The 15,959-nt window shown below is 35.1% G+C and overlaps 1 protein-coding gene across 4 annotated transcripts; it reads left to right on the top strand.

Moving 5' to 3' along the window:
* The first annotated feature begins 1,524 nt into the window (after positions 1-1,524).
* Positions 1,525-15,403, top strand: LOC103973775 (histone-lysine N-methyltransferase ATXR7). 4 transcript variants are annotated; one of them, XM_065113427.1, is made up of 19 exons: positions 1,525-1,852; positions 4,148-4,371; positions 4,469-5,051; positions 5,145-5,267; positions 6,611-6,949; positions 7,061-7,348; positions 7,457-7,774; positions 7,950-8,034; positions 8,116-8,504; positions 8,625-9,417; positions 9,522-9,919; positions 10,008-10,130; positions 10,209-10,289; positions 12,138-12,191; positions 12,276-12,427; positions 13,971-14,160; positions 14,331-14,384; positions 14,654-14,756; positions 15,191-15,403. In XM_065113427.1, exons 1-16 carry the CDS (start codon positions 1,781-1,783, stop codon positions 13,990-13,992), a joined length of 4,044 nt encoding a protein of 1,347 aa, XP_064969499.1. In that variant the 5' UTR covers positions 1,525-1,780; the 3' UTR covers positions 13,993-14,160; positions 14,331-14,384; positions 14,654-14,756; positions 15,191-15,403. The 4 variants fall into 4 exon arrangements, with proteins under 4 accessions (XP_064969499.1, XP_009386701.2, XP_018677121.2 ...); XM_009388426.3 differs by having other exon boundaries at positions 14,248-14,384; XM_018821576.2 differs by lacking the exon at positions 14,654-14,756.
* The last annotated feature ends 556 nt before the right edge of the window (positions 15,404-15,959 follow it).

Genomic DNA, 15,959 nt, shown 5'->3' with positions numbered 1-15,959 from the left:
GTTAGCATCTTCGATCTTTGATAAATGAATATGATATATTATAATCATACTATTATTTTAGATGTGCAAAAGAAAATGTAATTTTAAATCAATATGAAAAGAATCAATCTAAAAAACTTATTGAAAGCAATGCAAATAAATTTTTGAATAACAAAACACAAAGATTATGGGATGATAGGATTATGATCATCAACAAGCTTCATCTATTAAAAATGAATGTGTTTGTTGTGGTGTCCACACGATTTATAATTCTTAAATTCAAATTGATGATAATAGACACATATGATCTTATTTATCATCATAATTGTTTACGACATTATCGTCCTACAATTTAAATGCAATGAACAGTTAAAGAAAAGATTTAATCTACTTACTCAAGTCTATATCAAAGAATATATATTAGTGTTTGGAACTTACACCATATAAGAGGGGATGAGTACCAACAAAGATTTTGTTTCTGGTGTTGACACCATCTCGACCATTTATTTATCCTTCATATCACAACCAAATAACATTGGTTGTATGGAATCAAGAGCTCTCGATCGATGCTTAAAGTCGTGATCTATCTTATTGCTGCTGATGTTATGATTTCTTCTTCTTTTTCTATTTGGCCGTCTCCATACTCAATACGATTATTTACAACCAATTCAATTTAAAGAAAAAAAGAATAGGAAGAACAAGTGGTTTAAATCCTAGAAGTGACAAAAATAACCGAGTAAAGAATATATCAACGATTAAGATCAGATAAAGTGAAATACTATTTTAAGATCACTCTATCATTTAATGACCGTTAACGGCTTTCGAAAATTATATCATATTCATTGATTTAATAGTTCAACAACAACTTATGCTTGGTTCAATAAGTTTTAAATGAAGACACCAAGAAGTCACCTTAGTACATCGTAATCCAATAATCTAACATGACTTATTTATCGATCAAATATAATGATCATATCAACATAAAAAATAAATAAATACTCATAGCTATTGAAGACCACGGATAACAATCAACTAGAATGCAAAATAAACATACGATACTGAATATGTATGTCTTAGTCGTACTATTTTAATTTACATGATTACATGACTATGTTTTTATAATAACTATGGCGACAATAATTAAATTAAAAATTCTTTGCTAATTTCCCGTAATTAATTTCGTAGAGACGCAGACGCGTAAAAATATCAACAGTGTTCCAAAGCAGGCCTTCGGAGGTCGGCCTGTGTCCAGCTGGGCCATCCCCATTACTATCGGTGGGTGTTTCAGGACCGTTGCCAAATCCGAATCCAAAGTCAAATACGTATCACGTCTCTATTCAGATCCACCCGAATCCAATCGAAGTGGATCTTTGATAGTCCCGAAAAGCCCAATAACCCGTTTTGTTCTGATCCGGAACGACGACTCACGTAATATCGGATCAAACTCTACAGTACGGGTTACCGGATCGTTACCACCTCGTCCCCATCCAATTTCTTCCCCGTTCGCATATATAAGTATGTTCGCGCTTGTTAACAGTTGCGTCGCGAGCCCTAGCTTTTTAATGTTCCTTTTTCTTTTCCTCCGTAAATTTCTCCGTCCTATCTGTCTCACGTCTCCTCCGTCTCATTCCTTCCCTTCTCCGCCTCGGTCCTCCTCCTGCCCTCTTATCTTCTTCGTGGCCGAGCCCGCGCCCAAACTTTAAGAGCGATTTCTCTTTCAGCACTCACGGTAATTAAACTCGTCCTCGCCTTGAGATAGGAGAAGGGTTCCATCTGTCTTTGATCTCGATAGCCAGAGAAAATGCCGCAGATCTGCATCTCGCCGCCCCCGCCCCGCGGGAACTCGCGGCTTCGCTTCTCGCCCACAGATCCGGTGAAGATCCCTTTCTTGCTTCCTCGATCGTCTTCGCGAGCAACCCTAAACCGCTAATGCCTTTTCCCCTAAATTTGGCGTTTGATATTTTGTTAATTAGGGTTAGGGTTTGATGATCCTGCCTACTGTTGTTCCTTCTTGGTGCTCGTGCATGGATCTACTTATTCACTATAATCATGTTTGATTAGCAACGATACTCGTGTTGTTGACTGTCATGCAGCTAGAACTAACCTTCTTTGTTATGACCACATGTTTTATCTTGACAGAATCCTTTCTAGGGTTCTCTTTGATTGTTAGTGGGAATTTTATGAGGCGGATTTGGGAGGTTGGATTCCGTTTTGTTTGCATGTTTCATTATGGTACTGTGCTAATCGTCTTGGACCTTGTTACCGATCGTGGTGTGAGACACCGATTTAGAGGAAGCTCTCTTGCTTACTCTGTTGTTTGTGTTGGGATCCGACACTTCTACTTGGTCCATGATTTCCGAGTTTCCATTACCTATGTTACATGATGACTAGCCAAGCAAACCAATTCAGTGTTGCTCATGCATCTGTTTCATCACTGCTTATTAGTGCATAATCATGGTGTTATGACTAGTACATAAATCTCTTGGGAAGTTTCCTTCTGTCTCTGCAAACAGAAGCTGTTCGTGTTAGTGTGTTAAGAAATTTGAAAATCTGTTTAGGCCTTCGAATTGGAATGATGAGATGCCCAACATAAAAAATGGATGTCATAAACATACAGATGAATGAGACCCTTATAAAAAAAACTCTGATTATATATGTTAAATATCAAGCGAGTGAAAATGGCCTTTTCATTTTTAGGCTTCTTACAAAGTCACCAGCATTATAAATCTCGACTCATGACGTGAAACATATATGCCATAAAGTATCTTTTAAGATTATTTTTCTCCTGGGTTCTGGAATCTCCTTTTTTTCTCTCCTTGTTGCATTGGACTAATTTCACAGAACTATGTGCATTATTTAATGAGTTCTCATTTGTTTCTCATCAGTTATCCATATTTGTGATACCTGCCATCTTTGTGCACCACACAAATGGAAATATTGTTCATTATTGTCTTTCTTTCTGCTTTCACATTTAGATTCCAACCCTTTGGAGGTAATTGTGTATTTCTTCTTCATTATTGTCTTTCTTTCTGCTTTCATATTTAAATTCCAGCAACCCTTCGGAGGTAATTGTGTATTTGTTTTTGCTATTTGTTGAACTGTTGGCAGCTTAAGGCAACTTTTGTGAGGTATCACATTTAGTTTTTTCTTTGTAAACTTGCATTAGATGTCCTTCCTCACCCTGAATATGCTTTTTAACCTAAGAGAGGCTACAGTTTAAGGCATGGGAAAATTGTCATATATATATGTAGGTGATCATGTGAGTAATTAATTGCCAATGATAGAACGGGGTGATGGACTTTTTCTTTGTATGTATGTATGTATGTATGTATGTATGTATGTATGTATGTATGTATGTATGTATGTATGTATGTATGTATTTTGTTGGGCATTAACAGTAGGTGATCATGTGAGTAATTAATTGCCAATGATAGAACGGGGTGATGGACTTTTTCTTTGCATTTGCATTTTTCTATATATGGATTTCGATCAATATTGAATGAATGGGAATATTGTTCATATTATGTTACATTAAACTTTTTATTTATCAGCCCCTTCTGGTTAGTGCAAAAATTCTGAAGAATTGGGGCCATGGTATTAACTCTACCACAAGGACAACATTTATATCCTGATATAACCATTTCAACAAAAGTAATTAATTGCCAATGATAGAACGGGGTGATGGACTTTTTCTTTGCATTTGCATTTTTCTATATATGGATTTCGATCAATATTGAATGAATGGGAATATTGTTCATATTATGTTACATTAAACTTTTTATTTATCAGCCCCTTCTGGTTAGTGCAAAAATTCTGAAGAATTGGGGCCATGGTATTAACTCTACCACAAGGACAACATTTATATCCTGATATAACCATTTCAACAAAAAAGGTAACTTCAGGTGCAAGGTTTCACTAATGTTGGGCTCATTTGCAACTATATAGTTCCTTCCATGTCATAATGCAGCAACCACCCTGATATGATGTATCTCCTTTTTTAAATAAATAAATTACAAAATTAGTATGCTTATATGTTATGTGGCCTTTTTTAATTAAAGTGCAATTGTGTTTCTATTCTTTTCCTTGGAAAAATCCTATTGTTCCCTTAATCTATTCGTCGAAGGTTATTTTGGGCTGATATGTTGGTTTTCTTCTTTTGGGGCTGTAGGTGGAGTGCGAGGAACTTGTACCAGAGAGAGTCTGCATAAATTGCTGCAGCAGTGACACCAGGCCTTGTTCGACAGATTCTTACGGTTTTATTAATTATACTTCATCGATGAAAAAGATGAAGTTGTCTGGACTTCACTTATCTCAAGAGGAAGCAAAAAATTGTATGGGTGACATAAGTGATTATTTTTCTCGAGGTCATGCTGAAGGCCACTCGTCTTGTTGGTACACCTGCTACTTGCTGCTCTTTTCTTTTTTTATATTCTTCCAAGAGTTTTTTAAAATCATGAATCCCATTTTATTCTTGTGGTATAATACTTAGGTATTCAGACAAGGATAACTGGTTATCCTGTTGCTGTGATCCTGTGGAAGTAGGCTCATATGCTGCCATGGAAGGAAGTTCTCAATCTTTGGTTAACAGCAGTGAGATCTCTTTACCACATGGCACTAGTCATACACCTCCTCAGAACGGTGCTTGTGGTGGATATGCTCAATTTTCTGTCGTTGGATGGATGTATGTTAATGAAAATGGCAACATGTGTGGACCATACAGTCAAGGACAACTTATTGAGGGCTTATCCTCAGGGTTCTTGCCTGAAGAACTTCCCATATATCCTGTTGTTAATGGAAGTGTTATGAATGCAGTTGCCCTGAAGTATTTAAAGCAGTTTTCAAGCCCAATATATTCAGCTTCAAGAGTTGCTGGTGCAGCATCAAGTCAAACTTCTGAGCTGGCACGCCGTAATTCTTTGCCATATGAAGTAGATGAGTCTGTAAGCTATTCCTCATTGTACTCAACTCAACCATCAGAGGCACAGTTGACTATTTCATATGGAGCTCAAAGTTCTGAACAGGGACTAACCAATACGGGCATGATCAAATGTACTTCATCGGTGCTTCTAAGGGTAACTTCTTTATATTCAAACAAAGTTGGTCTAATTTGCTTGGTCTAGTTTCCCAACTAATTCAAATTAATCAATGGGCTTTTTCTGAATCAGTCGCTCTCAAGTGAAGAGAGCTGCTGGATGTTCGAGGATCAGGAGGGTAGAAAACATGGAGCACATTCATTTGCAGAATTGTATTATTGGCATCACAACAGTTATCTTGATGATTCTTTAATGGTAAGAAAATGTAGCTTTTGATTAATTATGGTCGGTCAATTCTGCTTTCCTTTTTGTTTAATATATATAAACGACACGGTGCTGTTTATTGTGTGATTAGGATAAATTTCATGTCCTGCAAATGATGGACTGCATCGCAATATGTGAGAATGTTCTTTCATGACCAGTTTCAGCTTAAACTGGGCCATAGTCTGATAGTACACAAGCTCTCCTAGAACATGGGAAAGTTAAAGACCCATATCCTTTTTTTCATATCTGTAGCACTCAAAATGCTAGTTTGCATGGTGGATACCACTTCTGTCAATGTTAGGTCTTGTTATTCCTTTGACTGATATCATTAATTACAAATTCTTGTTTGAGGAAGAACCTATCTTTCTCTCCCTTCCTCTCTTTGTGAGTCAGCATTGCATGTTAATGTATATATTTTCATGGTCATGTCATGTTCACAAAGTTAGGGGTTGTGCTGCTTTTTTTTTCGTTGTTATTGTTGTTGCTGCTGCCGCCACTGCTAGAAGCTCCTTTGGTACCGAAAGTGCACCTGTTATAATATTTATTCATGCCCAGAAGGTCATTTTAGATCTTATACAGGGGCTTCATTTGTTTCAAGGAATCTAGCAATGCGTAAAATTTGAAGTCAGCTACCTGTCCAGTCTATTTTCATCATAGTATTTGACTTTGAAGTATATATAGTAAAAAAAATGTACTGCATTAATTGCTGAGAAATTGCTTTTTATGTTTTTGCAGAATTATAATTGTTAATTAATCTGGTTATGGGCAACCTTTTAACCTGTCTATAAGTTCTGAGCTTTATCATTATGTCTACTTGGTTGATGTTTCCACATGGTGAAGGATTCTGAAGATAAGCCTGCAAGTTCTCATTGTGCGCTTCTACAGATAATCCACATTGTTGTTCAATTTCATCGTGTTTTGCCCTATGCACAGTTTGTAGAATGTTACTTTCATAATGCTTTAAAATTTCATATAAAGGTGTGGCAAAGAATCTTGTTCACTTTTGTTGATGGGTGGGATCTTGGGATTTGCATATCAAGATGCTGAATAATATCTGTCTCTGGGCATAATGTTCTTCAGAAGCTTTTAGCTTTCTATCTAGTTTGCGTGTTTGTATGTGAGAATGAAGCCTTTTAGTTAATAGGTGGAATCTTGGGGTTTGCATATTAATAATCTGCTTAATCTCTGCCTTTTTTGTGCTATACATGTGCTACTACTATATTATGATGTTATTTGGCAAGATGCATGTTCCGGTATTATTTCTCTTTGCTTCCTACTATTCTGGTCCATTGTGCTTCAATTTTTGCCTAACATTCACTTTCTTCCTTTTGTAGATATACCATGTGGATAATAAAATTGGGCCATTTACTCTTGCATCTTTAGTTGAAGAATGGAGCAGAATTTCCAACCAGAACGTATCTGAAACTGATATTAAGAGCGAAGATACTGACAGGGATTTGAACAGTTCTTTTACCAGACTCATGTCTAATATATCAGAAGAAGTCTCAATTCAGTTGCAGTCTGTCATAATGAAAGCAGCTCGACGGGCTCTATTGGATGAAATCTTTAGCAGCATCATACCAGAGTTTATTTCATCAAAGAAAGCTCAGAAATATGTCAGGCCAGAATTAACACATCAGGGTACTAAAACATATGGTTCATCTAAAGGGAAGGTAATTAGTGGAACTGAGATCATTGTTATTCTTTATTTTTTTAATGGAACAATGTTTTCATTTTCACTTTCATCTTAAACTTTCGATTGAGAATAGTTTACCATTTTGTAGGTAGAAGTTGCTGTTTCACATGAGGTAACTGTGTCTCAGCAAACATGTTCAGAACATTCCAGCAGCTATGATAACTTTCCAGAATTATTGCTAGCACTTTGCAAATTCTTGTACTATGATAGTATGAAAGCTTTGTGGGACACCGTTCTTTGTGATCCTGTAGCAGAATATTGTGGTGCATGGCTTAAAAGAAGGCGTTGGTCTGCATTTCCATGTTCACCTGTTATTGCTGATTGTGAGAGGCAGGATCTGCCCAAGATGGATGTTATGCAAAAGAATAATGATAATGTAACACGTTTTATTTCTTCTAGAAAACTCTTTGGTTTAATTGATTTATTTTTTGATAATGGTTTCTCTATATATTCTGTATATATTTTTTATGCTGCAATTTTCTAGGTAGTCTTGCAACGAGAGCAACTAAGAAATGACATGGATTTTCCCCCTGGATTTGGACCTGGCAAGGGACCTGCACATACTTCTGCTCATTCACCTTTGATTGCAGAAGCTGGTTGTCTAATGGATGAGGAGGTGGACATAGCAAAAGATGCTGCTTGTGATGCCACTTTACCTGGAGATCTAATATATACACAACAAAGTTTAGAGAATGACTTATATGTGTCGGCCAAGACATCTTTGTTCCCTTTTTTTGAGGATGTCATAAAAGAGGAGTTAACAAACTTGTTTTGCTTGGAAGCAGAGTATAAAAAGGATGATGTAAGTTACATGCAAAGATCTTATTTGTTATGTTCTTTTGGTTCTTAGCATTTTAATATCTTTTTATCATTTAGATGTTTTCTTTAGCTGCTGATTGCCTTAAAATAGGTAATTGTTTGTGAGATCTTATTTCCTTAAATGGTCTGATAAATTTTGGTTATTCTTCCGATAACAGGAAATCTTTAATGTGACAGAACGCCATGATCAATCTGTGTCTAGTTCACTTGATCTGACTGCTGATGTGGCGATAGAGCTCCCTGGTATTTTTTTTTCTTTTAAATAGATTATGAAATTTATTTGGAGTTGTGATTGGAAAGCAGATCTTTTGTTTTTTGAAACAGAATCAGCAATTCCTTCTACGTACTGTATAAATAATGCTATTGAACAATTGGGCTTTCCAATTAGCTCTGCGTCTTGTGATGATAATGATGATACTATTACTGATGAACCACCACCTCCTGGATTGGATGACTGTTCATCAATGATTCTTCCTCGACAAGCTAAATTTCAGCCTGCAAAGATGATGGGGCATATTCCTCTCATTGACAAGTATGTGACAATGGCAGTTTTCCGCCAAAAGTTGCATGATCAAGTTCTTAAAATGTGGAAGTCCTCTTACTTCAATGATGCTCTCCATAAATGTTTTCTTTCTTGTGGTGCTTTGAGAAAACTTACATTGGATGCTACTGATGTTGACAGTAAGAGAGGATGCCAGAAAGACATGCTCAAGGTATATTGTTTAGCTTTTCTGCATCTCTTTGGTTTTCGTTATGTCTTCATTTCTCTTGTTACTATCTCTAGTACTTTATTGGTTGATTTTTTTAATTCTTTATCATTTCACTTTTTTTAGGATGGGGCCTATCGGTCAACTGATGCATCTCTGGTAACCGGAAAATATACTTATTATCGGAAGAGAAGGTTTGGCAAGAAAATATCAGACCTGCCCTTAGATTGTTCAGAGAATTCTGGATTATCCAAGCAAGATGTGGACACCTTGCAAGGCCAGAGGATGCTTGAATCAAAACCAAAGTTAGCAGTAAAAAGGACACTACTTGATGTGAGTTCTCAAGAATTAAAAAGTTACAGGACTGAAAATCTGCTAAATAGGCCATCTATGCAGGCTAGTAACAAAACAGAATCACCTGATGCTTGTAGTTTATCAAGAAAAAGACGGAGATTGAGAAAGGCTTATGAGATTCATAAAGAAGCCTCCACAATTCCATGCAATGCTGAATTGCTTTCTCCAAATGATATAGATCCTCTTATGGATGATTCATGGGACAAGGTTAAAGTGGTATCTACTGTTGGTATCAAATACCAGGCTAGTGACCAAAAAGAATTATCTGATCCTTGTGGTGTATTAAGAAAAAGACATAAGTTGAGAAAGAAGACTCATGGGAACCATGGAGAAGCATCCACACTTTTGTGCAATGCTGAATTGGAATCTCCTGTAATAGATTCTATTGTTGATGATTCATGTGATACAGTTGAAGTGGTTTCTACTATTGATATCAAACACAAGTTGGAAGCAGTTTTAGTTCAGCAACAAAATTCCAACGAGAAAGTTGATGACAATAATGATTGTGGTCTGAGGGTACAAGAAGCATCCAATAAATTGTTTACTTCTAAGGACATTTCAAAATGTAAGTATATAGCTCAAGCTTGTGTTCTTTTTCTAATGTTCTTTGCATTTATATCATGAAAATGTTATTCATTTCATTTTTTTGTTGTTCCTTCATTTTGACAGCAAGAAGATTTTCTCGACTGAAGAGAAAGGCTGAGTTGAATCAACTAACACATCCTAAAATTTCAAAATTATCATCTATGACTTCTTCTAAGAAATCAAAGCATAAACGCCCTACAAAGCATAAGGTTAAACCAACGTTTCCATGTCCCATATCGGATGGGTGTGCTCGGTCTTCCATCAATGGCTGGGAGTGGCATAAATGGTCAAAGACTGCACTACCCTCTGAGAGGGCTCGCGTAAGAGGCATTCGGGTCCATACATACTCATTAGGTTTTCAGCCTAATGCTTCCCAAAATTCAAATCCTAAGGGCCCTTCTGCAAGAACAAATAGGGTTAAGCTCCGCAACCTTCTTGCTGCTGCTGAAGGTGCTGAGCTATTGAAAGTCAATCAGTTGAAGGTGCTTAAAGAAAACACTCCATCTAAGTAAAAACACTCCATATTAAAGAAAACATTTTATCAATTACCTTTTCATCTCCTCTTTGTAGGCAAGGAAAAAACGGCTTCGTTTCCAAAGGAGCAAGATACATGATTGGGGTCTGGTTGCACTCGAGCCAATTGATGCAGAAGATTTTGTGATTGAATATGTGGGCGAATTGATCCGTCGGCGGGTAAAAAGTTATTTCTTTTGCAACAACTTATTATGTTCTACATTTGGAGAGAAAAATTAATCAGGACTGTGAATACAGATATCTGATGTACGTGAGCGCCAGTATGAAAAGATGGGAATTGGCAGCAGTTATCTATTTAGATTAGATGATGATTATGTGGTGAGCAATTTTCGCTATATTTAAACTTGTGCCTTCTTTTCTTTTTCTTCTCTTTACTATAAATACTTTTGGAATTTACCATATAATTTTTATTTTTATACAAGTGTACATTTTGGAATTTTGCAATGCTAGAAAGCATTGATATTGTCAAATTGATGGCCGTAGGTGTAAATGAATTCCGTGTTTCATGTTCTATCTTTTAAACTCCATTTCTGGGCACTTTGAAACTTAATGGGTTATTCTAGGTTGATATTGTGAGTAAAATTATGTCAGAACCAACATGAGCATGAATTTATATGTAGTTCACATTAGGATTAGGTCATCTTGGAAGTATGTTGTGGTATCCTCATCACTCAGGATGTGTACAATTTTTGCAAGATAGAATGGAAGATGGTTAATTATTTTTAAATGTGAAAACTTAGTGTAATCTCAAGATTGAAGTTGAGTGTGGAGTTTGAAAAAAGAAGTGACACCATTATTATGGGAAATTTTGTTGCAAATCATGTTCAAAGGTTAATGTCACTAATCACATTTATTGTTTTTGTCCAAATGCAATCTTTTGGTCTGTTAGACAAAAAATTGGTGGTCATGTTGTGAAGTTCAAAAGGCAGTTCTTGGAAAAAGGGAAAATTAAGTAGCTCGCTAAGAGAATTTCAAATGAAAGATTTAAGTTAGCAAAAGTGAAGATTAAAGGCTCTTGGCAAAAAAGTATTGATTTTAAGAAAAATATATATAAGTAGGAATAATGGCTGATACATATGCTACCAGCAGAGAACTAGAAGACATTTGAAAATGGAAAGTAGATAGGTTCGAGAGGGAACATAAAGTACTGTTTAGCCCTTAGGCAAATAAACTTTGACTTCTAATTTAAAAATCAGATCAATTGCAACAAATTGTATGGATTTATGGGTAGTTTTTTTTTATAGCAAATTAGGATTCCATTGAAGTAAATTCTGGTAAAAGAATTATTAATCCAAAAAATTTACATTAATAAAATTTTGAAAACTCTCTGAACTTGTTCTTTATGGCTAATCAATTATCCTGGACTTTGTTATTTATATATAATAAGATCTCCTGGCGCTAATACAACAAAAGATTGGACACGACCTGCACAGCAACCACTAAAATTAATGACAAATTTATTCTGAAATAAATGCAAAACAGGAAGACCCAACTTATGTGTGATCTGAATCCAGACTTAAAATAAACCTAAACTAGACCTATCCATCTTAGTCAATGACTTGTAGGTAGATGCAAAAGATTTTGGTAAAAATTATAGCATTAATGGAAGTACTTTAGTATTTGAGAAGTAACTATACTTACAATATCAACAGAATTTTAGAACTCAATTCCATTTTTTCTAAGCATCACAACTTGTAGGTTTGTTAGAAGTTCATATTAAATTGAATTAATGAATTAATTTTAAGTTGTGGATTGTTCTTCAGTTTGTAGAATTGAATTCCAAAATTTTAGATAGATTATTAAATTTATTAACAGAATCTGTTAGATACAAATGAAGAAATGAAAGTTAAATTAGTCTTTCTAGGTTAGGATCTTGATCACTCTTCCTTGGATATGATCAGAATTTCTTATCATTTCTTTAGATTTTATTGATGGTCTGATAGTTTGATAAATTCAAACTTTTTAAATTGTAATATAATGTTAATAAAGACTGTTATTGCATTTAGTGTAATCTAATCGGTATCTTTTGTGGGTCCTTAGTCTTCTAAAACTCATGCTAAATACCTGGTGCAAGTGCAATAACTATTTGTGCAAATTGCATAGACAATTGGCTATTTTACCTGCTTGGGCATGTGCCATCATTATCGGTAATTTTATGTTTTTCAGGTCGATGCTACCAAACGAGGTGGATTAGCAAGGTTTATTAATCATTCTTGTGAGGTACTTGCTTTAGTTGATTCTTTCTTGGTGAATGTTAGAGAGTTTTTTTGATTTCTCGTTCTGAGTATGTTGATTTTTTCTCAGCCAAACTGTTATACAAAGGTGATTACTGTTGAGGGTCAAAAGAAGATCTTTATCTATGCCAAGAGACATATATCTGCTGGTGAAGAAATTACTTACAATTACAAATTTCCTCTTGAAGAACAAAAGATCCCATGTAATTGTGGTTCTCAAAGGTAATGCTAGATAAGCTATTTTGCAGTTGTTAAGAGAAGTTTTGGCTGCTTATCGTCGGTGACTTTGCATGTTATGGTGGATATTTATCTAGAATCTATGGTTCTTTTGTCTGCTTGATATTCAATGTTTGTACTCTCTCTCTGCGCAGAGGGCAGGCAACCTGTCCATGGACTATGTTCTCTCTGACAAAAGAATAATGTGTTGTGCTTGAGACTTATATATGTGTGTCAGTTGAAGTATGGAATGCAATTCTGTTGTTGGAACTATAGAATTCTGCAGATGTTTTGGTTTTCTGGAGCAAACATGAATTTATTTTTGTTTGGTGTTACCATTGATGCATCAAAACTTACTTGAGTTTACCAATAAATGATAGACAAGCTGTATATCATTCTGCATTAATATGAAATTTTGCACTATATATAGAAGAAAAACCATGATGGACCACTTAGGGTTGACTATTCGTTTCTGTTAATATTTTTGTCACGCAACTGCTTAGTTTCTAACTACATTTTCCATTGTATTTGCTCAAATCATTTTTCTTCTCTGTGTCATCTTTGTATTATCTGTCTCTTGAATGTGTGATGACTACTTATTTCCAAATGTCTGTTGGACATATCAGAGCCACATCAATAGTTGGTTTTTCTTATTTGACCTTAAATCATAAGATTGTTGCACAAACTAGTTGTATTGGTTGCACGGGCAGGTTGGATTGAACAGACTGACTAATTACTAACCGTAAATGACTATTCTCTGTTAATGTCATTGTGACTCAGCTATTGTGTAGGGGCAAGTTTGTAGAACCTGTAAATTCATCATCTCACAATGAATAAGATCTTCCATTCATCTTTCTTGTTTCAGACTTCTTGCTGCAGACTGATTCATTCCTTTTATTCTTACGTTAATCATCTTGTCTTCTTTATGGAGAGTATTTTGTCAATGTTCTTTTCTTTGGACAATATCATGGGATAATCTTTTTTCTTTTTTATTTGTCTTTTTCAATAATACCTTTCTGCAAGATATGTCTTGGAAGTGGTTGAAGTAGGGTTTATTGCTGCCAATGGGTCTGGTTGACCTTGTTTGGAGTGACAGGATTAAAGGTCCTTTATTTGTCTAAAACAAGTTTTACTTATTTTAGGATGATAATCAAATAGTTTTAATTAGCATTTTAAATATTTTCTGGGCAAGTTTTCCGAGCTGGAATACAATTATAGCCCTTCGGAAGCAACCTAGAGTCAGAGAAACAACATAGAGTAGTAGGAGCCAAATGTGAGTGGCAAGTGCCAATACTGTTGGATCGCATAAATTCTCTGTATCTTTCCAAAGTGGAGGTCCAAGTTTGACAACCACAAGTAAGATGCCCACAAGACTTAGCTAAGCTATCACTGGCAATAGTAATTGCATGAAGAAGGAAATTCAGATGTTACAGGTGCTATGTTTTTTAGAAACAGATTCCAAAATAAGAAAGTCAGCTTGATGCTTATCTTGGATGATAATTTGCAATACCTCCTTTGACATTTGCCTTATATTTTTTTTCTCGTGTAGGTGCCGGGGATCCATGAACTGAAGATGAGTGAATATTCATGATGAGCATGTGTTATTGGATCTCATCTCTTGATGCACTTGGTGAAATCAAAATTGTGTTCTCTACTAATGTTCTATATTTGTAAACTGAAGTCCTAGGGGCTATTGCTGTTGCTGCTGGAAGTATGATGCTCCTCCATTTGATTCAAAGGTATTAAGCTGTTATTGTCTATAATTCCTTTGTTTTATGTGTCATTTTAACAAGCAATACATAAAGTTGAAGTTGTTACCATTGTAGATCATATGGTACAATGATGTTCATATCATGGTGCATCTTGAGTGGTCATACAAGTTTCGGCTGGGTTGTTTAATTTGACACAGGAAACTGGAAGCTGCTGTGAAGATCTTCATTTATGATTTGTGCAACACTTTTTTGTATGTATCTAATCATCCTACACTTTCTTTCTCTGTTACATACTTGTTGCGTTGTCGGCTTCAAGAATTTATACATTTAAAATTTTTTGTTTAAGTATGATGTGCTTGGATTATTTGAGAAAAAAATAGCCGTTGGAATTTACGATGAGTCAAGAAATAAACATCGAAATATGGAAGCTTTATTGTTAAAGAAGATGAATAAGAACCTTTCTATTTGTTTCACTTTATGTATTATATGTAATATATGCTTTTAAAATGTTCTTTTGTAGGTTTGCCCTACTGGGTAGCAGACAATATCCTTAATAAAGTAGATTGAGAATGTAGTTGCTCCTGTAGTTCTTTGATGGTCAATTTTGGTGAATGCTATTCAAGGTGCAAGTTATTCAGGTTTATGAAAGTTCATATATATGCTCATTATAAGAAAAGTTGTGAGACTACATTTTAAGAGAAACCAAATCCAAAATGTTTACATAATATAGAACTTGAAAACAAATAATGTAGTTTTTCATATATTGGATGGGGCATTGAAATGTGTAATTTTTTTTCGTTCTTTTGAGATTTTAGATTTTAGAATTACCCGGAACAGCATTTTGAAAACTTGTGGTTCAATCTTTTTTAAGTTCCTGCAAAATGGGTACATAAAGTGCAGCCAAGCATATTTTATATAAATAATTAAAATAAAAGCATAAATTGCAATTAACCTTAGTGCCTTTAATGCACAATGGTCACTAGACTTTTAAATGCAAAATTTATCTTTGTGGGTTGTATTTTCTGAAGACCTGATTGTTGAGTTTTTGTTGTTTCAGGTTTGAATTAACTGCATATCTGGGTAGCCACGTTCTATTTCCACCATGCGTCATTTTTTTTCTCTGGTTGCAAACGAGTTCTCTGCCGTCAAGGTTAATAACTGTTTTGACCCTTCCAAATACGTGGGGTTGTCGAAATTTGTAAATTTTGTATGGCCTGAAACGGGATTGATTCATCAATTTAATAATAATAGCTACCACGAGTTTAGTGCATACCTCACCAGCCTAATTTCTCGTTGTTTTAATGACAAATTTTTGATTCATTTATCTTTAATGCAGTTAGTGATGATAAAGTTCAATTGTGTTTAAATCTTTTATGACAACAGCAATATGATGGTGAGTTAATGGTTTGCACATTTGCACTTTGTATTACTTGTACTTGTCTATTTTGACATTTGGGAGTGGCTGGATGGATAAATTGATGATGATTGGGATAGAATATTGTAGTTTTTTCAATCTCTTTAAAGATATAATAATATGTTAAAATCAACCATTAGTATGATGGTGGCAATACATGATCGTTCAAAAAGTGATGGTGTTATGCTTTCGGGGCGCAATTGAGTGTAAATTTATTATAAGTTTTGCTTCACGAGTGTTTTTCAACTTCAGATTTGTTTTTCAACTTCAGATCTTTCAAATCCTTGAGTGCACTTTTAGGAAACCGTCAGGGGTAATATGAAGTAGTAATAAGGGGTAATATGAAGTAGTATTAAAGTGTTGGGACTTGTTGAATCCATTGTTGTATTTTTATTCGACATTTGCACTGGTT

This window comes from Musa acuminata, chromosome BXJ2-6 (genome assembly GCF_036884655.1).
Source record: "Musa acuminata AAA Group cultivar baxijiao chromosome BXJ2-6, Cavendish_Baxijiao_AAA, whole genome shotgun sequence".
Classification (NCBI taxonomy): Eukaryota; Viridiplantae; Streptophyta; class Magnoliopsida; order Zingiberales; family Musaceae; genus Musa; species Musa acuminata.
This window is presented reverse-complemented; position numbering and strand designations above follow the sequence as displayed.